Here is a 26,725-nt window from a genome sequence, read left to right on the forward strand (position 1 = left end):
CGTGCGGGAAAAGTAGATTCTGGGTGCTCTACACCAGATCCAACAATGCAAAGCCATTACATATCGATGAAATGGATAAGGATAAAAGGAAGGTAAGGAGATATCCTGATTGTGATGAAAAGGGGATACCGCCTTAGGGAGAAACTCTGGGATCGGGCGCAGCACTACCTTGTCTTGGTGAACACCAGGAAGGGAGCTTTGGATGACCGCGCTGCTAGTTCGGACACTCTCCGAAGAGACGTGACCGCTACCAGAAAGGCCACTTTCTGTGAAAGTCGAGAAAGTGAAACATCCCTCAGAGGCTCGAAGGGCGGCTCCTGGAGAGCAATTAATACCCCGTTCAGATCCCATGGGTCTAACGGCCTCTTGTACGGAGGGACAATGTGATAACCCCCCTGCAGGAACGTGCGTACCTGAGGAAGTCGTACTAGGCGCTTCTGAAAGAATACCGACAGCTCTGCGACTTGTCCTTTAAGGGAGCCGAGCGACAAACCTTTTCCCAAACCAGATTGCAGGAAGGGAGGAAAAAGGAGACAATGCAAATGGCCAGGGAGACACTCCCTGAGCAGAGCACCAAGATAAGAATAACTTCCACGTCTTGTGGTAGATCTTGGCAGACGTCGGCTTCCCAGCCCTTCTCATGGTGGCAATGACGTCTTGAGATAATCCTGAAGACGCTAGGATCTCGGACTCGATGGCCACACAGTCAGGTTCAGGGCCGTAGAATTCAGTGGAAAAAAAAACGGCTCTTGGGACAGTAAGTCTGGCCGGTCTGAGAGTGCCCACGGTTGGCCGACCGTGAGATGCCACAGACCCGGGTACCACGACCTCCTCGGCCAGTCTGGGACGACGAGGATGGCGCGGCGGCAATCGGAGCTGAGCTTGCGTAGCACTCTGGGCAACAGTGCCAGAGGTGGAAACACATAGGGTAGCTGGAACTGCGACCAAACCTGAACTAAGGCGCCTGCCGCCAGAGCTCTTTGCTCGTGAGACCGCGCCATGAAAATCGGGACCTTGTTGTTGTGCCGAGACGCCATTAGGTCGACGTCCGGCATCCCCCAGCGGCTACAGATTTCCTGACACCCTTCTGGGTGCAGAGGCCATTCCCCTGCGTCCATGCCCTGGCGACTGAGGAAGTCTGCTTCCCAATTTTCTACGCCCGGGATGTGAACTGCGGATATGGTGGATGCTCTGTCTTCCACCCACATCAGAATCCGCCGGATTGCCTGGTAGGCCTGGCGATGCGTGTTCCGCCTTGGTGGGTGATGTATGCCACCGCTGTGGAATTGTCCGACTGAATTCGGATCTGTTTTCCTTCCAGCCACTGCTGGAAGGCTTGCAGGGCAAGATACACTGCCCAGATTTCCAGAACATTGATCTGAAGGATGGACTCCTCTGAAGAGAGTCCTTGACCGTCTGAGAAGGGAGACGTTCCTGTCTAGGGACGTCGACTCCCCAACCCATTGGCAAGGCATGTCCCATTGAAGTGGACGCAGATGAAACTGCGCGAAAGTGACTGCCTCTGCATGAGGCGTCTTAAGGGGTGTGACTGGCCTTGAAGGAGAGACTGCACCCCCGTCTGTAGTGAACGCTGCTTGTCCAGCGGAAGCTTCACTATCGCTGAGGGAGTGTGAAACTCCATGCCCAGATATGTCAGCGATTGGGTCGGTGCCCGATTTAACCTTGAAAAGTTGATGATCCACCCGAAACTCTGGAGAGTCTCCAGCGCCACGTTCAGGCTGTGTTGGCATGCCTCTTGAGAGGGTGCCTTGACAAGTGGATCGTCCCAGTAAGGATCACAGAGTGACCCTGAGAGTGCAGGACTGCTCCCACTGCTGCCCTGAACTTGGTGAAAACCCGTAGGGCTGTCGCCAGACCGAAGGGCAGGGCTACGAACTGAAGATGCTCGTCTTCAATAACGAAACGTGTCAAACGCTGGTGCTCTGGAGCAATCGGCACGTGGAGATAAGCATCCTGATGTCTATTGATGCTAGGAAATCTCCTTGAGACATTGAGGCAATGACGGAGCGGAAGGTTTCATCCGGAACCGCCTGGCCTTCACGTGCTTGGTGAGCAGTTTTAGGTCCAGAACGGAACGGAAGAGCCATCCTTTTTTGGCCCCCCAATCAGATTGGAGGAAAAACCGTGTCTTGTTCCTGAAGAGGAACAGGGATTACCACTCCTTCTGCCTGCAGAAGAGCATCGGCTCGGGGGGGGGTGGGAAAGTTCTGAAGAATCGAGCCGGAGGACGAGAACAGAACTCAATCCTGTACACGTGAGACACAAAGTCTCTCACCCACCGGTCTGTGACCTGTGGCAGCTAAATGTCGCCAAGCGGGAAAGTCTGCCGCCAACCGCGGATGCGGAGAGAGAGAGCTGAAAGTCATGAGGAGACCGCCTTGGTAGCGGTTCCTCCGGCTGCCTTCCTTGGGCGTGATTGAGCCCGGCCGGAATCTGAGCCCCTCTGAGCCTTTTGAGCCCTTTTGGACGAGGACAATTGGGACCTGCCCGAGCCTGGGAAGGACCGAAACCTCGACTGTCCCTCCAGGACAGCATTAATAGGGTAAGTCGCAATGCAGACATTGCGAGGTTAAGGACACCACCTGCGGCACAGATGTACATGTGCTCAAGACCAGCTGCGCAAGACCAGCTGAAATAGCTTAGAGTGCCCATACGGCTGCGAATGCCGGAGCAACCGACACGCTGATAGCTTCACAGACAGATTTCAACCAGAGGTCCATCTGTCTGTCAATGGCATCTTTAAGTGAAGTCCCATCTCCACTGCAACTATGGATCTAGCCGCAAGCCTGGAGATTGGGGGGGAAAGGGATAACGTGTATCCTTAATACGTTTGGAGAAACGCTTATCTGGTAAGCGTGGTGTTTCTGAACTGCTTCTCTGAAGTCAGCGTGGCCAGAAAAGTACTCACTATACGCATGAGATACTGAAAAGGGATTTCTCCTGCTGTGAAGCTGACTCCTCCACTGGGGGAGCTGAGGGAGAAATATCCAACATTCCATTGATGGACGCTATAAGATCATTCACTATGGCGTCACCATCCGGTGTATCCGGATTGAGAGCGGTGTCAGGATCAAAGCCCTGATCAGCTACGTCTGCCTCATCATACAGAGAGTCCTCCTGCTGGGACCCAGACCAGTGATGAAGCCGAAAGCCGCACCCAGCGAGCTAGCTTAGGCTGTCTGGGACTGTCGTCCGTGTCAGAGCCTTTACCCTGGAATGCCTGGGACCCCCCCGGAGCACTGATTATGTTCCAAATGAGGGTGGCCAGGGAGCATTGATCAAGATTGCCCATGGCCTGTCTGGACTGCAAAGTCTCTATCCCATGACAATCTATCAGCCGAAACTGCAACTCCGTCCCTGTCCCTGGACAGGGTTCACAGGTGGTTCCTTTGGCCACCTCTAGTAGAGACCCCGGCTGAAAGTGCTACAGGGGAGCATTGCACACAATGGGGGTCAGTGGAACCTGCCGGTGGAACAGCATCACATGCAGTAAAAGCAGCATAGAAAGCCTGTGTTGCTTTTTTGCTGCTGTATTCTAGCCATCTAGGAGAATATAGCCAAGAATAGCGACCGTACAGTGCAATGTATAGCATACAAGCATAAGTACGAATGAACACTTCAGCACATGCAATACAAGCAGCATAGAAAGCCTGTGCCTTGGCACCCTTGCTTTTTTGCTGCTGTTGTCCAGCCATCTAGGAGAATATAGCCAAGAGTAGCGAACGTACAGTGCAATGTATAACATACAAGCATAAGTACAAATGAACACTTCAGCACATGCAATACAAGCAGCCTATAAAGCTTGTGCCTTGGCACACTTGCTTTTTTGCTGCTGTTGTCCAGCCATCTAGGAGAATATAGCCAAGAGTAGCGACCGTACAGTGCAATGTATAACATACAAGCATAAGTACAAATGAACACTTCAGCACATGCAATACAAGCAGCATAGAAAGCCTGTGCCTTAGCACCGTTGCTTTTTTGCTGCTGTTATCTCGCCATCTAGGAGGGCATATAGCCAAAAATAGCGACCTACAGTGCAGTGTATAGCATACAGGCATAAAATATAAATGGACACTTCGGTATTTAGTGGGGTCAGCACTTCAGGTGCTGCTTACCGCCCGTCTATAACGCGGGTGTGTGGTCGCCAGAGCCCTGTGACTGGTTGCCCAGAGCTTGTCTCCGTTCCCCAGCTCGGACTGCGTGCAGGAATGGCTGCCGGCGTCCTGAGAAGAGGGGCGGGCCGTGGGCGTGCCCCAGAGAAGAGCGGGAAACTGGCGTCCCACTGTGTCCAGTGAAGGGGGCTGGAGAATGCAAAGCAGACTCCAGCCCTCGGCGCTGACTTTCTATACAGCGTCCCGCCCCTCTCCTGACTGGCAGGGCTGGGGGCGGGAACGAAACGAAAACTAGGCCGCAAAGCCGGGGACTCGAGTAATAAGCGCGGCCGTCCTTGTGCACGGCCAGCGCGGAAGTCCCCGGCGCACCACAAGTCCCAGCCGCGCCACAGTGCAAAAAACACCCAGCAGCGGCCGGCGCGGCAGTTCCCAATACATAAATTCACTCAGCTAAGCTGCAGTGAATAATAGCACGAGCGCTCCGCGCTGTTGCCCCCGGCGCACTAACACTCCCAGCAATGTTGGTATGTGTGTGCGCGCTTGCCCGGGGACACAGAGTACCTTAATGTAGCAGGGCCCTGTCCCTGACGATACTCAGCTCCATATCCAGCAGGTTCTCTGGGTCTGTGGATGGAGCCCGGTCTCAGTGCCTGGAGACCTGTAAGATCCCACTTCACCAGAGCCCTCAGGGGGGATGGGGAAGGAAAGCAGCATGTGGGCTCCAGCATCCGTACCCGCAATGGGTACCTCAACCTTAACAAACACCCGACAAAGGTGGGGTGAGAAGGGAGCATGCTGGGGGCCCCATATGGGCCCACTTTTCTTCCAACCGACATAGTCAGCAGCTGCTGCTGACTAAAAACAGTGGAGCTATGCGTGGATGTCTGACCTCCTTCGCACAAAGCTTGAAAACTGAGCAGCCCGTGATCCCACGGGGGGTGTATACCCAGAAGGGGAGGGGCCTTACACTTTTTAGTGTAATGCTTTGTGTGGCCTCCGGAGGCAGTAGCTATACACCCAATCGTCTGGGTCTCCCAATGGAGCGCCGAAGAAATTCTCTTTTTCTTTATCGTTCCTTTGGGAGACCCAGACCTTGGGACGTTCCAAAGCAGTCCCTGGGTGGGAATAAACAGAAAAACTAAGAAGTAGGCAGAACCTAACTTCACAAATGGGCGACAGCCGCCTGAAGGATGCGTCTGCCCAAGCTCGCATCTGCCGAAGCATGAGCATGCACTTGGTAGTGCTTCGAGAAGGTATGCAGGCTAGTCCAAGTGGCAGCCTGACAGACTTGTTGAGCCGTAGCCTGGTGCCTAAAAGCCCAAGAGGCACCGACAGCTCTGGTCGAGTGTACCTTGATCTCCGGCGGGGGAGGCACCTGAGTACTCTGGTAGGCGTCCGAAATGGTCGATCTAATCCAACGGGCTAAGGTCGGCTTAGAAGCAGGGAGGCCCTTGCGCCGACCTGTGGTTAGTACAAAAAGAGAGGTGCACCGCCTAAGAGCAGCGGTGCGAGACACATAGATCCGGAGAGCACGCACCAGATCTAGAGTATGCAGCGCTTTTTCAAAGCGATGAACAGGAACCGGACAGAAGGAAGGTAGGGTAATGTCCTGGTTAAGGTGGAAAGGAGAGACCACCTTAGGAAGAAAGTCCGGAGTCGGACGGAGAACCACCTTGTCTTGATGAAAAACTAAAAAAGGTGACTCCGAGGAGAGCGCAGCCAAATCAGAGACTCTCCTGAGAGAAGTTATGGCAACCAAAAAGGCCACTTTCTGAGAAAGACGATACAAAGAAACCTCCCTAAGAGACTCAAAGAAGGGAATTTTGTTACTTACCGTAAATTCCTTTTCTTCTAGCTCTTATTGGGAGACCCAGACGATTGGGGTATAGCTACTGCCCTCCGGAGGCCACACAAAGCACTACACTAAAAAGTGCAAGGCCCCTCCCCTTCTGGCTATACCCCCCCGTGGTATCACGGGTTCTCCAGTTTTAGTGCCAAAGCAAGAAGGAGGAAGCCAATAACTGGTTTAAACAAATTAACTCCGAATAACGTCGGAGAACTGAAAAACCGTTCAACATGAACAACATGTGTACCCGCAAACAACAAAAAAATCCCGAAGGACAACAGGGCGGGTGCTGGGTCTCCCAATAAGAGCTAGAAGAAAAGGAATTTACGGTAAGTAACAAAATTCCCTTCTTCTTCAGCGCTCTATTGGGAGACCCAGACGATTGGGACGTCCAAAAGCTGTCCCTGGGTGGGTAAAGAGATACCTCATGTTAGAGCTGCAAAACAGCCCTCCCCTACGGGGATGTCACTGCCGCCTGCAGGACTCTTCTACCTAAGCTGGCATCCGCCGAAGCATAGGTATGCACCTGATAATGTTTGGTGAAAGTGTGCAGACTCGACCAGGTAGCTGCCTGGCACACCTGTTGAGCCGAAGCCTGGTGTCGCAAAGCCCAGGACGCACCCACAGCTCTGGTTGAGTGGGCTTTCAGCCCTGAAGGAACCGGAAGCCCAGCAGAACGGTAGGCTTCCAGAATTGGTTCTTTGATCCATCGAGCCAGGGTGGCTTTAGAAGCCTGCGACCCCTTGCGCTGGCCAGCGACAAGGACAAAAAGTGCATCTGAACGGCGGATAGGCGCCGTGCGAGAAATATAGATTCTGAGTGCTCTCACCAGATCTAGCAAACGTAAGTCTTTCTCATACCGGTGAACCGGCTGAGGACAAAAGGAAGGCAAGGATATATCCTGATTAAGATGAAACGAGGATACGACCTTAGGGAGAAACTCCGGAATGGGGCGCAGCACTACCTTGTCCTGGTGGAACACCAGGAAGGGAGCCTTGGATGACAGAGCTGCCAGCTCAGACACTCGCCGAAGCGATGTGATCGCAACAAGAAACGCCACTTTCTGTGACAGGCGAGAAAAGGAAACGTCCTTTAGAGGCTCGAAGGGCGGCTTTTGCAGAGCAACTAGTACTCTGTTCAGATCCCATGGATCTAACGGCCGCTTGTACGGGGGCACAATATGACAGACCCCCTGTAGGAACGTGCGCACCTTAGGAAGACGTGCTAGACGCTTCTGAAAAAACACAGATAGTGCCGAGACTTGCCCTTTAAGGGAGCTGAGCGACAAGCCCTTTTCCAACCCCGATTGCAGGAAGGAAAGAAAGGTGGGCAATGCAAATGGCCAAGGGGATACTCTCTGTGCAGAGCACCAGGATAAGAAAATCTTCCACGTTCTGTGGTAGATCTTAGCAGACGTTGACTTCCTAGCTTGTCTCATTGTGGCTACGACTCCTTGAGATAATCCTGCGGACGCTAGGATCCAGGACTCAATGGCCACACAGTCAGGTTCAGGGCCGCAGAATTCCGATGGAAAAACGGCCCTTGGGACAGTAAGTCTGGTCGGTCTGGCAGTGACCACGGTCGACCGACCGTGAGATGCCACAGATCCGGATACCACGATCTCCTCGGCCAGTCTGGGGCGACGAGTATGACGCGGCTGCAATCGGATCTGATCTTGCGTAACACTCTGGGCAAGAGTGCCAGAGGTGGGAAGACGTATGGGAGCCGGAACTGCGACCAATCTTGAACTAATGCGTCTGCCGCCAGAGCTCTTTGATCGCGCGACCTCGCCATGAATGCCGGGACCTTGTTGTTGTGCCGGGACGCCATTAGGTCGACGTCCGGCACTCCCCATCGGCGACAGATTTCCTGAAACACGTCCGGGTGAAGGGACCACTCCCCTGCGTCCATGCCCTGGCGACTGAGGAAGTCTGCTTCCCAATTTTCTACGCCTGGGATGTGAACCGCGGATATGGTGGATGCTGTGTCCTCCACCCACATTAGAATGCGCCGGACTTCTTGGAATGCTTGCCGACTGCGCGTCCCTCCTTGGTGGTTGATGTATGCCACCGCTGTGGAGTTGTCCGACTGGATTCGGATCTGCTTTCCTTCCAGCCACTGTTGGAAGGCCAGTAGGGCAAGATACACTGCCCTGATTTCCAGAACATTGATCTGAAGGGTGGACTCCTGCGGAGTCCACGTCCCCTGGGCCCTGTGGTGGAGAAACACTGCTCCCCACCCTGACAGACTCGCATCTGTCGTGACCACTGCCCAGGATGGGGGCAGGAAGGATCTTCCCTGAGACAATGAGGTGGGAAGGAGCCACCATTGTAGAGAGTCCTTGGCCGTCTGGGAAAGAGAGACTTTCCTGTCCAGGGACGTTGACTTCCCGTCCCATTGGCGGAGAATGTCCCATTGAAGTGGGCGCAGATGAAACTGCGCAAAGGGAACTGCTTCCATGGCTGCCACCATCTTCCCGAGGAAGTGCATGAGGCGCCGTAAGGGGTGCGACTGGCCTTGAAGGAGGGATTGCACCCCTGTCTGTAGGGACCGCTGCTTGTTCAGCGGAAGCTTCACTCTCGCTGCTCGAGTATGAAACTCCATGCCAAGATACGTTAGCGACTGTGACGGTGACAGATTCGACTTTGGAAAGTTGATGATCCATCCGAACGTCTGTAGAGTCTCCAGCGTAGCATGTAGACTGAGTTGGCATGCCTCTTGAGAGGGTGCCTTGACAAGTAGATCGTCTAGGTAAGGGATCACCTGTCCCTGAGAGTGCAAGACTGCTACCACCGCCGCCATGACCTTGGTGAAGACCCGGGGGGCTGTCGCCAGACCGAATGGCAGAGCTACGAACTGAAGATGGTCGTTTCCTATCACAAAACGTAGAAAACGTTGATGTTCTGTAGCAATTGGCACGTGGAGATAAGCATCTTTGATGTCTATTGAGGCAAGGAAGTCTCCTTGAGACATTGAGGCAACGACAGAGCGGAGGGTTTCCATCCGGAACCGTCTGGCGTGCACATGTTTGTTGAGCAGCTTTAGATCCAGAACAGGACGGAACGAGCCGTCCTTTTTTGGAACCACAAAGAGATTGGAGTAAAACCCTCGCCCTTGTTCCTGAGGCGGTACAGGAACCACTACTCCTTCCGCTCTTAGGGAGTCCACCGCCTGCAGCAGGGCATCTGCTCGGTCTGGATGTGGGGAGGTTCTGAAGAACCGAGCTGGAGGACGAGAACTGAACTCGATTCTGTACCCGCGAGACAAAATGTTTGTCACCCACCGGTCTTTGACCTGTGACATCCAAATGTCGGAAAAGCGGGAGAGCCTGCCCCCGACCGGAGATGCGGAGGGGGGGGGGCTGGAAGTCATGAGGTAGCCGCTTTGGAAGCGGTTCCTCCATTTGCTTTCTTGGGGCGTGCGTGAGCCCGCCAGGAATCTGAGACTCTTTGCGTCCTCTGAGTCCCTTTGGACGAGGAGAATTGTGTCTTGCCCGAACCTCGAAAGGACTGAAACCTCTGCTGCCATTTTTTCTGCTGAGGTTTGCTTGATCTGGGCTGGGGTAAGGAAGAGTCTTTACCCTTGGACTGTTTAATGATGTCAGCCAATGGCGCGCCAAACAGTCTATCTCTAGATAAAGGCAAGCTGGTTAAACATTTTTTGGAACCAGCATCTGCTTTCCAGTCCTTTAACCACAAGGCTCTGCGCAAAACTACCGAATTGGCGGACGCCATTGAGGTGCGGCTGGTAGATTCTAGGACCGCATTGATAGCGTAAGACGCAAACGCAGACATCTGCGAGGTAAGGGACGCCACTTGCGGCACCGCTGGATGTATGATAGCATCCACTTTTGCTAAACCAGCTGAAATAGCTTGGAGTGCCCATACGGCTGCGAATGCTGGAGCAAACGACGCGCCGATAGCTTCATAGACAGATTTTAACCAAAGGTCCATCTGTCTGTCATTGGCATCCTTAAGTGAAGCGCCATCCTCCACTGCAACTATGGATCTAGCTGCAAGTTTGGAAATCGGGGGGTCTACTTTTGGACACTGGGTCCAGCGCTTGACCACATCAGGGGGGAAAGGAAAACGTGTATCCTTAGAACGTTTAGAGAAACGCCTTTCTGGATGAGCGTCGTGTTTCTGGATTGACTCTCTGAAGTCAGAGTGATCCAAGAAAGCACTCAATTTACGCTTGGGATAGAGGAAACGAAACTTCTCCTGCTCTGCAGCTGCCTCCTCTGCAGAAGGAGCTGGGGGAGAAATATCCAACAGTCTATTGATGGCTGAGATAAGCTCGTTTACCATGGCGTCCCCATCCGGGGTATCCAGATTGAGAGGGGTTCCAGGATAAGACTCCTGATCACTCTCTTCAGACGCATCACAGGGCGACTGATTGCGCTGAGACCCTGAGCAGTGTGATGACGTTGAGGGTCTTTCCCAGCGAGCTCGCTTAGGGTGGCTGGGGCTATCATCTGAGTCATAATACTCAGCCTGGGAAGCCGGGGACCCCCTTGCAGTCTGGATTAATTCCAACTGAGGGGGATTAGAGGACAGAGACCTCGCCGTGTCCATAGACTGAGCCCCAGTCATGGATTGCAAAGTTTCAAGGATTTTTGCCATAGTCACAGACATTCCATCAGCAAAAACTGCAAAGTCTGTCCCTGACACCGGGGCAGGACTTACAAGCGTCTCAGCCTGGGTCACTACCCCTCCGGACTCCGGCTGGCGAAGCAGCACCGGATCTGAGCATTGCACACAATGGGGGTCTTTGGAACCTGCTGGTAGAGCAGCCCCACATGCAGCACACGCAGTGTACACAGCCCTAGCCTTGGCAGCCTTGCGTTTTGTGGATGACATGTTGCTGCCTCCTCAGAGCGATCTGGGGTATCCAGCCAGGAAGCGACCTCACAGTGCAAGAAATAAATAAATATATATATCTGGTGACACAGTACACCAATACACACTGAGGCACTAGAGGGGCCAGCTGAAATGCCGCTTACCGCCCGCTTAAGAGCGGGTGTGTGGTCTCCAAAAGCCCCCTAGTCCAGGTCTCCCAGAGCCTTGCGTCCTTCCTCTAGCCAGACTGCATGTAATGGCTGCCGGCGTCCTGGGAGAGGAGGGGGGGCGGGCCCTGGGCGTTCCTGACTAAGAGCGGGAAGCCTGCTTCCCTCTGTGCCTAGTGAGAGGGCTGGAGCATGTAAATCAGGCTCCAGCCCTCGTCGCTGCTGCGAAACAGCGTCTCTCCCCTACCCTGATTGACAGGGTGGGGGCGGGAACGAAGCGGAGCTAGGCCGCAAAAGCCGGGGACTGGATTTATAAACGCCGCCGCCGTAAAAGCGCGGTCGGCGTGTCCCCGGCGCACTACAAGTCACAGCAGCGCCGCCGGTCCAGTGGGGGTCGGCGCTGCGTTCCCACAACACAAAAGTCCCCCAGTAAACTGCAGGAACACCAACTCAATCGTTACGGTCCCCGGCGCACTACAACACCCAGCCAGCCCGGAGCGTGTCTGTGCCTGCCGGGGACACAGAGTACCTGTATGATGCAGGGCCTTGTCCCTGATTGTACTCCTGCTCCGTATCCATCAGGTGCTATGGGTCTGTGGATGGAGCCCGGCGTCAGAGCTTAGAGGCCGGCAGGATCCCACTTCCACAGAGCCCTACAAGGGGATGTGGAAGGAAAACAGCATGTGGGGCTCCAGCCCCTGTACCAGCAATAGGTACCTCAACCTTACAACACCATCCACGGGTGAGAAGGGAGCATGCTGGGGGCCCTATATGGGCCCTCTTTTCTTCCATCCGAAATAGTCAGCAGCTACTGCTGACTAAAATCTGTGGAGCTATGCGTGGATGTCTGACCTCCTTCGCACAAAGCTTGAAAACTGGAGAACCCGTGATACCACGGGGGGGTATAGCCAGAAGGGGAGGGGCCTTGCACTTTTTAGTGTAGTGCTTTGTGTGGCCTCCGGAGGGCAGTAGCTATACCCCAATCGTCTGGGTCTCCCAATAGAGCGCTGAAGAAAGGGGGTTTCTGCAATACCGTGAGGACCAAGTTAAGGTCCCAGGGATCCAAGGGCCGCCGATAAGGCGGAATGATGTGAGACGCGCCTTGCACGAAGGTGCGGACCTGAGCCAGCCGAGTGAGACGCCGCTGGAACAGAACTGACAGAGCTGAGACTTGTCCCTTGGGAGAGTTGAGGGACAGTCCTAGCTGCAGACCGGACTGTAGAAAAGACAGAAGGGTCGGCAAAGAGAATGGCCAAGGAGGATGGCCGGTGAAGCGACACCAGGACAGGAAAATTTTCCAAGTCCTGTGATAGATCTTAGCGGAGGAAGACTTACGGGCCCAAGTCATAGTGGAGATGACTTCAGGAGGAATACCAGAAGCCGTCAAAATCCAGGACTCAAGAGCCACGCCGTCAATTTGAGAGCCGCAGAATTCGGGCGGAAAAACGGACCTTGCGAGAGTAGGTCTGGACGGTTCGGGAGATGCCACGGCATCTCTACGGACAGTTGGAGCAGGTCCGGATACCAAGCTCGCCTGGGCCAGTCCGGTGCAATGAGGATGACTCGACGGCCCTCCAATCTGATCTTACGCAGGACTCTGGGCAAGAGAGCTAGAGGGGGAAACACGTAGGACAGACAAAACTGGGACCAGTCTTGAACCAGAGCGTCCGCAGCGAAGGCCTGAGGATCGTGGGAGTGAGCCACGTAAACAGGAACTTTGTTGTTGTGACGGGATGCCATTAGGTCCACGTCCGGAGTGCCCCATTTGCGGCAGATTGACTGAAACACTGCCGGGTGCAGGGACCAGTCGCCACCGTCCACGCTTTGACGGCTGAGATAATCTGTCTCCCAGTTTTCCACGCCTGGGATGTGGACTGCGTATATGGTGGACTTGGAGTCCTCCGCCCATTGAAGGATGCGTTGTACCTCCATCATTGCCAGGCGGCTGCGTGTCCCGCCTTGGTGATTGATGTAGGCAACCGCTGTCGCGTTGTCTGACTGGACTCGGATGTGCCTGCCCGCCAACAGGTGGTGAAAAGCTAGGAGAGCTAGAAGCACGGCTCTGGTTTCCAGCACATTGATTGAAAGGGCTGACTCGGACGGAGTCCAAGTGCCCTGCGCTCTGTGGTGGAGACATACCGCTCCCCAGCCGGATAGACTGGCATCCGTGGTGAGAATCACCCAGGACGGGGCCAGGAAGGAGCGCCCTTGGGACAGGGAGAGGGGCCGAAGCCACCACTGAAGAGAGCTCCTGGTCCGTGGCGACAGAGCCACTAACCTGTGTAAGGAGGAAGGCCGCTTGTCCCAACAGCGGAGAATGTCCAGCTGCAGGGGGCGCAGATGGAACTGGGCAAAGGGAACAGCCTCCATGGACGCCACCATTTGACGCAGCACCTGCATCAGACGCCTGAGGGTATTACGGCGGGGCCTCAGCAGAGAGCGCACCGCCAACTTGAGTGACAGCTGTTTGTTTAAGGGCAACTTCACAAGTGCCGGCAAAGTCTCGAACTGCATCCCTAGGTACGTGAGACTCTGGGTCGGAGTCAGAGTGGATTTGGGAAGATTGACAAGCCACCCGAATTGGGCTAGAGTGGCGAGAGTGAGCGAGACACTCCGCTGACAGTCTGCGCTGGATGAAGCCTTGACTAGAAGGTCGTCCAGGTAAGGAATCACTGCCAACCCCTGGAGGTGCAGAACCGCAATCACTGCTGCCATGACCTTGGTGAATACCCGAGGGGCCGTGGCTAACCCGAAGGGGAGAGCCACGAATTGGAAATGATCCTCTCCTATTGCAAAACGTAACCAACGCTGGTGTGAAACAGCAATTGGCACATGTAGATAGGCATCTCTGATGTCGATGGACGCCAGGAAATCCCCTTGGGTCATTGAGGCAATGACTGATCGCAGAGACTCCATGCGAAAATGCCGCACCCGAACATGCTTTTTGAGAAGCTTGAGATCCAGGATGGGCCGAAAGGTACCGTCCTTTTTGGGAACTAGGAAGAGGTTTGAGTAAAAACTTCTGAACCGTTCCCGAGCGGGAACTGGTACAATTACTCCGTTTGCCTGCAAGGAAGCCACGGCCTGTGAGAAGGCGGCGGCCTTGGAGCAGGGGGGAGTTGAGAGAAAAAATCTGTTTGGCGGGCTGGAAGAGAATTCTATCCTGTAGCCGTGAGATATGATATCTCTCACCCACTGATCGGAGACTTGTTTTAACCAAGCGTCGCCAAAGTGGGAGAGCCTGCCACCGACTAAGGACGTTGCTGGAGCGGGCAGAGAGTCACGAGGAGGCTGCCTTAGTGGCAGAACCTCCTGCGGTCTTCTGTGGAGGCGCTTTTGGGCGCCAGTTGGATTTCTGGTCCTTAGCTGAGTTAGCGGACGAGGCGGAGGGCTTAGAGGACGACCAGTTAGAGGAACTAAAGGAACGAAACCTCGACTGATTCCTACCCTGGGCGGGTTTCCTGGTCTTGGTTTGTGGCATGGAAGTACTCTTCCCGCCAGTAGCTTCCTTAATAATTTCATCCAGCTGTTCACCGAACAGCCGGGAACCAGCAAAAGGGAGCCCAGCAAGGTACTTCTTTGAAGAAGCATCTGCCTTCCACTCTCGAAGCCACAAGATCCTGCGGATAATGAGGGAATTAGCCGAAGCCACCGCAGTGTGGTGAGAAGCCTCTAGCATGGCAGACATGGCATAAGATGAAAAAGCTGAAGCTTGAGAAGTTAAGGCAACCATCTCAGGCATAGATTCCTTGGTGAGGGAATGCATCTCCTCTAGAGAAGCAGAGATGGCTTTAAGAGCCCACACTGCTGCAAAAGTCGGGGAAAACGCGGCCCCCGCCGCTTCATACACAGATTTGGCCAGAAGGTCAATCTGACGGTCAGTGGAATCCTTAAGTGAGGTGCCGTCAGCCACCGACAGAACGGTCCGGGCTGAGAGCCTAGACACCGGGGGGTCTACCTTTGGAGAGTGAGACCACTCCTTGACCACCTCAGGTGGAAAGGGAAAACGGTCATCAGAACCACGCTTTGGAAAGCGTTTGTCAGGACAGGCCCTGGGTTTGGTCACAGCGCTCTGAAAACTGGAGTGGTTAAAGAACACACTCTTCACTCTCTTAGGCGAGGTAAACTGGTGCTTTTCTGCCAGAGAGGGTTGCTCCTCTGATACTGGCGGATTGAGATCCAGTACAGAATTAATAGAAGCAATCAAGTCACTGAGATCTGAGTCACCCTCGGAAAGATCGATGGGGTACATGGAGTTAGACTCCGAGCCCCCCGTAAGGGCATCCGCCTCATCTTGCGAGTCAGCTCTTGAATCAGAGCCGCGGGAGGAGGAGGGGGAGGAAACCCTGCGCCTTCTCTTAGGAGGACGGGGTCTGGGACCTGATGATGAATCCTCTGTGAGCTCCGATGGACGGAGGTCAGAGGATAGGGATCCTAAAGAACCCTTAGCAAGAGCATTAGAGGCACCCTGTGAGGAGGGCTGATGCATATTCATCAAAGTCCTGGACAAAAGTCCCATGGACTCAGCAAATGACTGGGATATAGACCAAGAGAAAGACTCTACCCAGGCCGGGGGTTCAGCCACAGGTGTAGAGGCAGCCGGAGAGACCACTGGGGGTGAGACTCCAGGCTGTGGCACCTCCAAGTTAGAGCAGACATCACAATGTGGATAGGTGCTCGGTTCAGGCAGCAGGAGCTTACATGCAGCGCATACAGTATAAAGCTTTGGAGCCTTACTTCTCGTGTGAGACATGCTGCTGGAGTGGGGGCTCTGCAAGAGAATGAACCCCAGGGAGAATATACAGAGGTAAACAACCAGAGACCAGCTGTGGCTTACCAGACCGCTGGAAGCGGTGTTGTGTGCCCTCCATATCCCGAAGCCCGGACCCCCAATGCACAGCACCTCAGCAGGGATGCAGAGTGCAGAAAGACCCAGCGCAGAGTGAACTCTGCCTAAGATAATGGCCGCCGGAGCGAAGAGAGGGGGCGGGACTTGGGGGCGTTCCTGTAGGAGAGCGGGAACTGGAGGGCCATAGAGACCTGCAGGGGAGGAGACCCGCCCCAGCAGTGGGGGGTGTCCCTCCCCTGTGCAGGACGGCCGCCGGGAAGAGCCGTGCCTGTCCCTCTGCATGAGTGACATGCGAGGTTAGTTAACAGAAACTAGGCCTCCGGCAAAGCCGGGGCCTAAATTTAAGCGGCAAGGCCGACGCGCAGGCACTATCGGCGCGGTCTCGGGCGAAGGCTAGAAAACCCGCCGGAAATGCCAAAATAAATACATTCAGCATACTCTCCCCATACAATAAAGAACAGGGACCCCCAACACATAAACGTCTCAGGTACTTAGCTGCTGAGACGCAGGGCCAGGTCCCTGGGGATGAGTGCTCCGAACTAGCAGGATCCTCAAGGGGCTGTGGATGGAGACCGGTCTCCTGCCAGGCATGGAGACCGTGCTGGCTCCCACTTCAAGCCAGAGCCCAGGGGGGATGGTGAAAGAGCACGGCATGTAAGGCTCCAGCCTTGGAAACAACCTTACAACACCGCCGACACAGTGGGGTGAGAAGGGACATGCCGGGGGTCCAGACGTGGACCCGCACTTCTTCAATCTCTTCCAAAGAAAAAAATCATGAGAATGCATGTGTGGATGTATGCCTCCTGAACACAAAGTGATAAACTGGCTGGGACTGGCTCACCAGGGGGTGTATAAGCTCAGAGGGAGGAGCTACACTTTTAGGTGTAGTACTTTGTGTGTCCTCCGGAGGCAGAAGCTAAACACCCAAGGTCTAGGTCTCCCAAAGGAACGATAAAGAAATTAACCCGGTGCTTTCCAGTTACTCTACAAAAATCCTGCAGCCATTAAACTGAATGGAGCTGGGAACTGCAGGCTATAAATAGCAACTGTCAGTGGTTGCTATAGGAACAAAATAAACTGTTAGTATAAGAAGCTTATGTGTGAGGTAAAAAGATGTCGGTGGTGAGGCAGATAAAGAGAGACAGAGACGGGCAAAGAGACAGAGACGGGCAAAGAGACCGAGACGGGCAAAGAGACAGAGACGGGCAAAGAGACAGAGACGGGCAAAGAGACAGAGACGGGCAAAGAGACAGAGCGGGCAAAGAGACAGAGCGGGCAAAGAGACAGAGCGGGCAAAGAGACAGAGCGGGCAAAGAGACAGAGCGGGCAAAGAGACAGAGCGGGCAAAGAGACAGAGCGGGCAAAGAGACAGAGCGGGCAAAGAGACAGAGCGGGCAAAGAGACAGAGCGGGCAAAGAGACAGAGCGGGCAAAGAGACAGAGCGGGCAAAGAGACAGAGCAGGCAAAGAGACAGAGAGAGAGACAGACAGATACAGAGATTGAGACAGATAGACTGATGCAAATACAGACAGAGAGATAGAAACAGACAGACAAGGAAAGAGACAGACAGACAGCGACACACAGACAGAGACTGGGAGAGAGACAGAGAGACAGTTACCATCCCGGGCAACGCTGGGTACTACAGCTAGTAATATAATAAATGTAAAAAATCTACAAATATATTTTCACAATTGGCTTCTAGTCAATCAGCCATCACCTGTAGAATTCCTCTCTGCCTGCAGTTAGTTTATCAGTAGGCACGAGCCAGCCGCCGTCAGCTATCTGCACTCCACCTGCAGACAGGAAACTTTCCCTTGTGAAATATTCCAGACAGTGAAACTCAAAGGTTTTTGCTTTTTCGCTGTTAATTCCAATATGATTCTTCAGAACACCACGTTTGTACAACTGAAACGAGGGAAAGCAGAAAATAGAAGACCGCGCGCCACAATATAAAGAATACACTAGACATGCTCCTTGCTTTGCTCCACACAACCATAACATTTTAATAGATAGAGATAGAGATATATATAGAGATAGAGATATATATATATATATATATCTCTCTATCTATACATACATACAGTCAGGGCCAGAAATATTTGGACAGTGACACAAGTTTTGTTATTTTAGCTGTTTACAAAAACATGTTCAGAAATACAATTATATATATAATATGGGCTGAAAGTGCACACTCCCAGCTGCAATATGAGAGTTTTCACATCCAAATCAGAGAAAGGGTTTAGGAATCATAGCTCTGTAATGCATAGCCTCCTCTTTTTCAAGGGACCAAAAGTAATTGGACAAGGGACTCTAAGGGCTGCAATTAACTCTGAAGGCGTCTCCCTCGTTAACCTGTAATCAATGAAGTAGTTAAAAAGGTCTGGGGTTGATTACAGGTGTGTGGTTTTGCATTTGGAAGCTGTTGCTGTGACCAGACAACATGCGGTCTAAGGAACTCTCAATTGAGGTGAAGCAGAACATCCTGAGGCTGAAAAAAAAAGAAAAAATCCATCAGAGAGATAGCAGACATGCTTGGAGTAGCAAAATCAACAGTCGGGTACATTCTGAGAAAAAAGAAATTGACTGGTGAGCTTGGGAACTCAAAAAGGCCTGGGCGTCCACGGATGACAACAGTGGTGGATGATCGCCACATACTTTCTTTGGTGAAGAAGAACCCATTCACAACATCAACTGAAGTCCAGAACACTCTCAGTGAAGTAGGTGTATCTGTCTCTAAGTCAACAGTAAAGAGAAGACTCCATGAAAGTAAATACAAAGGGTTCACATCTAGATACAAACCATTCATCAATTCCAAAAATAGACAGGCCAGAGTTAAATTTGCTGAAAAACACCTCATGAAGCCAGCTCAGTTCTGGAAAAGTATTCTATGGACAGATGAGACAAAGATCAACCTGTACCAGAATGATGGGAAGAAAAAAGTTTGGAGAAGAAAGGGAACGGCACATGATCCAAGGCACACCACATCCTCTGTAAAACATGGTGGAGGCAACGTGATGGCATGGGCATGCATGACTTTCAATGGCACTGGGTCACTTGTGTTTATTGATGACATAACAGCAGACAAGAGTAGCCGGATGAATTCTGAAGTGTACCGGGATATACTTTCAGCCCAGATTCAGCCAAATGCCGCAAAGTTGAAAGAACGGTGCTTCATAGTACAGATGGACAATGACCCCAAGCATACAGCCAAAGCTACCAGGAGTTCATGAGTGCAAAAAAGTGGAACATTCTGCAATGGCCAAGTCAATCACCAGATCTTAACCCAATTGAGCATGCATTTCACTTGCTCAAATCCAGACTTAAGACGGAAAGACCCACAAACAAGCAAGACCTGAAGGCTGCGGCTGTAAAGGAATGGCAAAGCATTAAGAAGGAGGAAACCCAGCGTTTGGTGATGTCCATGGGTTCCAGACTTAAGGCAGTGATTGCCTCCAAAGGATTCGCAACAAAATATTGAAAATAAAAATATTTTGTTTGGGTTTGGTTTATTTGTCCAATTACTTTTGACCTCCTAAAATGTGGAGTGTTTGTAAAGAAATGTGTACAATTCCTACAATTTCTATCAGATATTTTTGTTCAAACCTTCAAATTAAACGTTACAATCTGCACTTGAATTCTGTTGTAGAGGTTTCATTTCAAATCCAATGTGGTGGCATGCAGAACCCAACTCGCGAAAATTGTGTCACTGTCCAAATATTTCTGGACCTAACTGTACATGCACACCGTATTTTTCAGACTAGAAGACGCACCGGACCATATAAAATTCTGAGCAAAAAATGTGGTCATGACACACTTATGGGGCGAGGATCTGCTGCTGACACTGTTATGGGGGTAATGTCCCTAAATTCTCTACAAGGTACCCCAATCCTAGTAATGATCATCCTGCCTTGTATATAATCCGTATATATGCCCTCATCCTACTATATACTGCCATCCTGGTATATGCCCTCATCTCGCTATATACCCCCATCCTGGTATATACTGCCCATCCTGGAATATGCCCCCATCCTGATATATACCCCCATTCTGTTATATGGCCCACATCCTGTGGCACACACACAAAAAAAAAAAAAATAAACGTTTATACTCACCTTTCCTCACTGCAGCAGCATCGCTCGTCCTCCTGTGTCAGCAGCAGCGCCGCTGACCTGTGTGGAGCCGGTCACAGTTCTCCTGCAGCATCGTGATGTCCTCCTGTCTGCCGCCCGCTGATGTGTGTGAGCCGTGCGCACAGCGATGACGTCATCCCTGTGCTCACCGCTAGTCTCCACACACAGCAGCGACCGGCAGACAGGAGGATATTCTGCATTCAACGGTGACGGGTGAGTATACTAATTCACTGCACCCCACGCTGATGATGAAGCGCGGGGTGCAGTGAATACAGCCACACATGATCACTCCAGGCTGTAGTTGCCAGGGATGATCACATGTGCCGGCCTCTTTACTATGCAACCCCCGCCCATCTGTCAGCACCAGCTTCAGCGCTGAGAGATGATGGGCGGAAAGAGGCATATGAAATGAGCGGGCGCACGTGGTCACGGCAGGCGTTGCTACAGCATGCGCATACCGCCGATGACCCGCTCTACCGCAGCACCCTCATTCCTCGCAGCTATGCCCTACATTCAGACTATAAGACGAACTCCCCACTTTCCCCCAAAATTTGGGGGGAAAAGTGCGTCTTATTGTCCGAAAAATACAGTATACATACACACATACATTATTATATATTGCCACAATTTGTTATTCCATTGCGGTGGCAAATCGGGGTAATAAGGAGTTAATGGCAGCAGCCCATAGCTGCCACTAAGTCCTAGCTAAGTGATGGCAGGCGTTTATGAGACACCCCCCTCATCACTACGCTGTAACTGAAAGTAATAAACACAAATACATAAAAATCCTTTATTTGAAATAAAAGACAAAAAAAAACACCCTCTTTCATCACTTTATTAACCCTTAAAACACCCAGGTCCGATGTAATCCACACGATGTCCCACGACACATCCAGCCCTGCTACATCTGACAATCACAGAAAGCAGCCATAGAACACGACCGCTCTCTGTGAGGTCAGGCCACAAGTGAAGTGAGCCGCCGGGATCAGTGGTGACTCCAGCTGTCACCGCACATCACCTGACTGAAGTCACCATGGATCTCGCGGTAACAGCTGGAGGACTCCCAATGTATACTCACCTCTCCTCACTACACGCGGCATCGCTTGCTTCCTGTCTGTGTGCCAGCTGACCTTTGTGGAGCTGTGTGTACAGCGATGACGTCATGGCTGTGCTCAACTGTTGATACAATTCTAGAGGGCACCACCTCTAGGATTAAATAATCCAATAATAGAAAAATAAGGGATAACCCCAACACACCAGTCATCGCTGTGCTCATCGCTCTCTACATAGATCAGCTGGCACCCAGACAGGACGACATCGCAAAGCTGCAGGGACCGGTGAGTATACCGTACTTATTCACTGCCTTCCGCGCTGATGATGGTGCACGGTGGGGTGGGGGGGGGGCAGTGAATACAGCCACCCATGATCACTCCAGGCTGTAATTGCCTGGGGTGATCACGCAGGCCGGCTCTTTAGTATGCGCGCATCCCCCGCCCATGATCCCGCCCACCTGTCAGCGCCGGCTTCCACGCTGAGAGATGATGGGCGGGAGGATGCATGCATATCAAATGAGCAGGCCCACGTGGTCAGGGTATCGATGCTACAGCCTGCTCCTGCCTCTGATGACCTGCTCCACCACCACCACTGCACCCGCCTTCACCCGCTCCACCACCACCGCACCCATCGGATTATAAGACTCACCCCCCACTTTCCCCCAAAATTTGGGGGGAAAAAGTGCATCATAGTCCAAGAAATACGGTATACATACATACATACATACAAACAAATATTATATATCGCCACAATTGGTTATTCCATTTCTGTACCTCGGCTGACGTGTATTTTGTCGGTTGCCTTCCTTGTACGGCTTTCACCAGACTTATTCGGTCACTGGAAGCAGCTTTCTGCTGATACAACGATCCAGATTGTGGTTTAATCCTCTGCCTTTGTTTCTTTCTTATTCTCATCTCCTGCATATCTCTGGCACAGCAGATGTTTGCAATGAAGTCAAACAAATCTGTCCCTGAACAAAATGGAAACACAAAAAATCAATACAGTGTTTGCCTTATAAAAATAATTGCACAGTAAATATAGAATAATTGTATTGTCTGAAAGTTCTAGATAATTAGCCTCATATCGTTGGGGGGGGGGTGGGGGTTGATCATCGCTCAGCTTTTACTAGTTCTAGCAGCAGATGGATGTACACGGTATACAGCGATAACACTGCTCCGTACACTTTAGTGGCTGCTACCAGATCCTGTACTGCAGACCCTAGTCAAATAAATAGAAGCTGATCTGCAGTACAAAGCAGCAGCCACTACACAGTGTGACGAAGCGGTGGTGCTCTGCTGCATACAGTGTTTACATCCAGTTGCCTCTGGTGCTGATCAGCGCAGGGTTAAAGGTGTCGGAATACGGACCTCTACCAATATGATATTGGTGACCTCTCTTTATGTCAGCACGGTGGCTCAGTGGTTAGCACTTCAGTCTTTCAGTGCTGGGGTCCTGGGTTCAAATCCCACCAAGGACAAAACCTGCAACGAGTTTGTATGTGGTCTCCATATTTGTTTAGGTTTCCTCCAGGTACTCCAGTTTCCTCCTACACTCCAAATACATACTGAAAGGGAATTTGTGAGCACCAATACTGTTCTGTGTCTAAATTATTTGATGATGTGATGGTGCTATACAAGCAAAGCATAATAATAATAATAATAATAATAATAATAATAATATTATAAGGGATAGGTCACAATATCTTCGTAGTGGAAAACCTCATTATAATTTAACACATTTCATAATAGCATACCAATTTCTTACAATACCTGATTCATCCTTTTGCATTGTCCCGACCTCTACACAACTCTTCCTTATAATATCTTTGGCGGTATCCCGATCCCGTTTTGGTGAAGTAACCATTTGATCACACAATGACACGTTGAGGTCCTCCTTTAAAGGCCTTACACAGGAGGCCGGAACGGTTCTGGACATATTGTTTGGATCATTTCTACAATCTGCTGTATCGTGAGCTGAACGGTCTCCTAAAAAGCCTCTGGAGACATTTAATTTGGGAGGCAGCTGGCTCGGAGGAATAGGCTTGGATTTTGGGGTTTCTTTTATTCCTTTTGAAAAACTACAGGAAAAAAATGTTGACAGACCGTGGTTACTAATAATATGCAAACACTTACAGCACAGACTCTGGGAATGTTTTTTGCAGCAACAAGCTTTTATCAATGATGTTACCAACAGGAATTGTGGTGATCATACCAATGACACCTAAAACTTATGAGATCTCAAGATGTCCACTAGACCATGTCCAAGAGACAAAGCCTAGTAGGAGGAGGCCCGATGGGATGGAAAGCCGCCACCGCTCCATTATGATGAGGCATTTCAGAGATCGCTCTTGGATTGGTGGGGGTTCAACCAAGTTATCCCTCTACTCTGTGGATGAGTTGTAACTTGCAATGTAGGGAATACCCTTTTAAAGGAACCAGTGAACTCACCATCCCCTTCTAAACCACTACCAAAACTTTATATAATCCAATTCCTGGATTAGAAGGTGGTCTTTTATAGGTCATACACTTATTGCCATGTCTGAAAAGAAGGGAATTTTGTTTACTTACCGTAAATTCCTTTTCTTCTAGCTCCTATTGGGAGACCCAGACAATTAGGGTGTATAGCTTCTGCCTCCGGAGGCCACACAAAGTATTACACTGAAAAGTGTAACCCCTCCCCTCTGCCTATACACCCTCCCGTGCATCACGGGCTCCTCAGTTTTGGTGCAAAAGCAGGAAGGAGGAAACTTATAAATTGGTCTGGGGTAAATTCAATCCGAAGGATGTTCGGAGAACTGAAACCATAACCAAAAGAACAATTCAACATGAACAACATGTGTACACAAAAGAACAACCAGCCCGAAGGGAACAGGGGCGGGTGCTGGGTCTCCCAATAGGAGCTAGAAGAAAAGGAATTTACGGTAAGTAAACAAAATTCCCTTCTTTGTCGCTCCATTGGGAGACCCAGACAATTGGGACGTCCAAAAGCAGTCCCTGGGTGGGTAAAAGAATACCTCAATAAAAGAGAGCCGAAAACGACCCCTTCCTACAGGTGGGCAACCGCCGCCTGAAGGACTCGCCTACCTAGACTGGCATCTGCCGAAGCATAGGTATGCACTTGATAGTGTTTTGTGCAGGTGTGCAGACTAGACCAGGTAGCTGCCTGACACACCTGCTGAGCCGTAGCCCGGTGTCGCAATGCCCAGGACGCACCCACGGTTCTGGTAGAATGGGCTTTCAGGCCCGAAGGAAGAGGAAGCCCCGAAGAACGGTAGGCTTCAAGAATCGGTTCCTTGATCCACCGAGCCAAGGTTGACTTGGAGGCCTGCGAACCCTTACGCTGGCCAGCGACCAGGACAAAGAGCGCATCTGAACGGCGCAGGGGCGCCGTGCGAGACACGTAGAGCCGGAGTGCTCTCACTAGATCTAATGAATGCAAATCCTTTTCACACTGGTGAACTGGATGAGGGCAAAATGACGACGCTAGGAGCCAGGACTCAATGGCCACACAGTCAGGTTGAGGGCTGCAGAATTCAGATGGAAAAACGGCCCTTGTGACAGCAGGTCTGTGCAGTCTGGAAGCGCCCACGGCTGACCCACCGTGAGATGCCACAGATCCGGGTACCACGACCGCCTCGGCCAATCTGGAGCGACGAGAATGGCGCGACGACAGTCGGATCTGATCTTGCGTAACACTCTGGGCAACATCGCCAGAGGAGGAAACACATAAGGGAGTCGAAACTGCGACCAATCCTGAACTAACGCGTCCGCCGCCAGAGCTCTGTGATCTTGAGACCGTGCCATGAAGGCCGGGACCTTGTTGTTGTGACGTGACGCCATGAGATCGACGTCCGGCGTTCCCCAGCGGCGACAGATCTCTCGAAACACGTCTGGGTGAAGAGACCATTCCCCCGCATCCATGCCCTGACGACTGAGAAAATCTGCTTCCCAGTTTTCTACGCCCGGGATGTGAACTGCGGAGATGGTGGAGGCTGTGGCTTCCGCCCACAGCAGAATCCGCCGGACTTCCTGGAAGGCTTGATGGCTGCGCGTGCCGCCCTGGTGGTTGATGTACGCGACCGCCGTGGCGTTGTCCGACTGTATGCGGATCTGCCTGCCCTCCAGCCACCGATGGAACGCCTTTAGGGCTAGATACACTGCCCTTATCTCCAGAACATTGATCTGAAGGGAAGACTCTATCGGAGTCCAGGTTCCCTGAGCCCTGTGGTGGAGAAAAAACCGCTCCCCACCCTGACAGGCTCGCGTCCGTCGTGACCACAGCCCAGGATGGGGGCAGGAAGGATTTTCCATGCGATAGAGAAGTGGGAAGAAGCCACCACTGAAGAGAGGTTTTGGCTGCAAGGGAAAGAGAGACGTTCCTGTCGAGGGACGTCGACCTCCTGTCCCATTTGCGGAGAATGTCCCATTGGAGTGGGCGCAGATGGAACTGCGCGAAGAGCACTGCCTCCATTGCTGCCATCTTCCCCAGGAAGTGCATGAGGCGCCTCAAGGGGTGTGACTGACCCCGAAGAAGAGATTGCACCCCTGTCAGCAGCGAAAGATGTTTGTCCAGCGGTAGCTTGACTACCGCTGAGTGAGTATGAAACTCCATCCCGAGGTAAGTCAGTGATTGGGTCGGTGTCAACTTGAATTTTGGGAAGTTGATGAGCCACCCGAACTGCTGGATAGTCGCCAGAGCGACGGTCAGGCTGTGTTGACACGCCACCCGGGAGGGTGCCCTGACTAGGAGATCGTCTAAGTAAGGGATCACCGAGTGTCCCTGAGAGTGTAGGACCGCCACAACGGATGCCATGACCTTGGTGAAGACCCGTGGGGCTGTCGCCAGGCCGAAAGGCAGTGCCACGAACTGAAGTTGTTCGTCCCCGATGGCGAAACGCAGGAAGCGTTGATGTTCGCGTGCGATCGGCACATGGAGATAAGCATCCTTGATGTCGATTGATGCTAGGAAGTCTCCTTGTGACATCGAAGCGATGACCGAGCGGAGAGATTCCATCCGAAACCTTCTGGTGCTCACATGCCTGTTGAGCAGTTTGAGGTCCAGAACGGGACGGAATGATCCGTCCTTCTTTGGCACCACGAACAAGTTGGAGTAGAAGCCGTGACCATGTTCCTGAGGGGGAACGGGAATCACCACTCCTTCTGTCTTCAGAACGCCCACAGCCTGAAAAAGTGCGCCGGCCCGATGGGGGCGGAGATGTTCTGAAGAAGCGAGTCGGAGGACGAGAGCTGAACTCTATCCTGTAACCGTGAGACAGAATGTCTCTCACCCATCGGTCTTGGACATGTGGCCACCAGGCGTCGCAAAAGCAGGAGAGCCTGCCACCGACCGAGGATGCGGTTCGGGGAGGCCGAAAGTCATGAGGAGGCCGCCTTGGAGGCAGTGCCTCCGGCGGTTTTTTGGGGACGTGACTTAGACCGCCACGCATAGGAGTTCCTCTGGCCTTTCTCTGGCCTGTTGGACGAGGAGGATTGGGACTTGGCTGAGGGCCGAAAGGACCGAAACCTCGGTTGTATTTTCCGTTGCTGAGGTCTCTTCGGTTTGGACTGGGGTAAGGACGAGTCCTTTCCCTTGGATTCCTTAATAATTTCATCCAATCATTCGCCAAACAATCGGTCGCCAGAAAACGGCAAACCGGTTAAGAACTTCTTGGAAGCAGAGTCTGCCTTCCATTCGCGTAGCCACATGGCC

General features: G+C 52.2%; 1 protein-coding gene across 1 annotated transcript in view; it reads right to left on the minus strand.

The window, feature by feature from the left end:
• The window catches only part of BRCA2 (BRCA2 DNA repair associated), a 213,149-nt gene that overhangs the window by 105,899 nt on the left and 80,525 nt on the right, over nt 1–26,725 (minus strand). Inside the window, exons 13-15 of the mRNA XM_075337343.1 lie at nt 22,786–23,093; nt 21,790–21,986; nt 17,551–17,738 (exon numbers count right to left, since the gene is read on the minus strand). Coding sequence (XP_075193458.1) covers nt 17,551–17,738; nt 21,790–21,986; nt 22,786–23,093 — 693 coding nt within the window. The remainder of the gene's footprint in view (nt 1–17,550; nt 17,739–21,789; nt 21,987–22,785; nt 23,094–26,725) is intronic.

This window comes from Anomaloglossus baeobatrachus, chromosome 2 (assembly GCF_048569485.1).
Source record: "Anomaloglossus baeobatrachus isolate aAnoBae1 chromosome 2, aAnoBae1.hap1, whole genome shotgun sequence".
NCBI lineage: Eukaryota > Metazoa > Chordata > Amphibia > Anura > Aromobatidae > Anomaloglossus > Anomaloglossus baeobatrachus.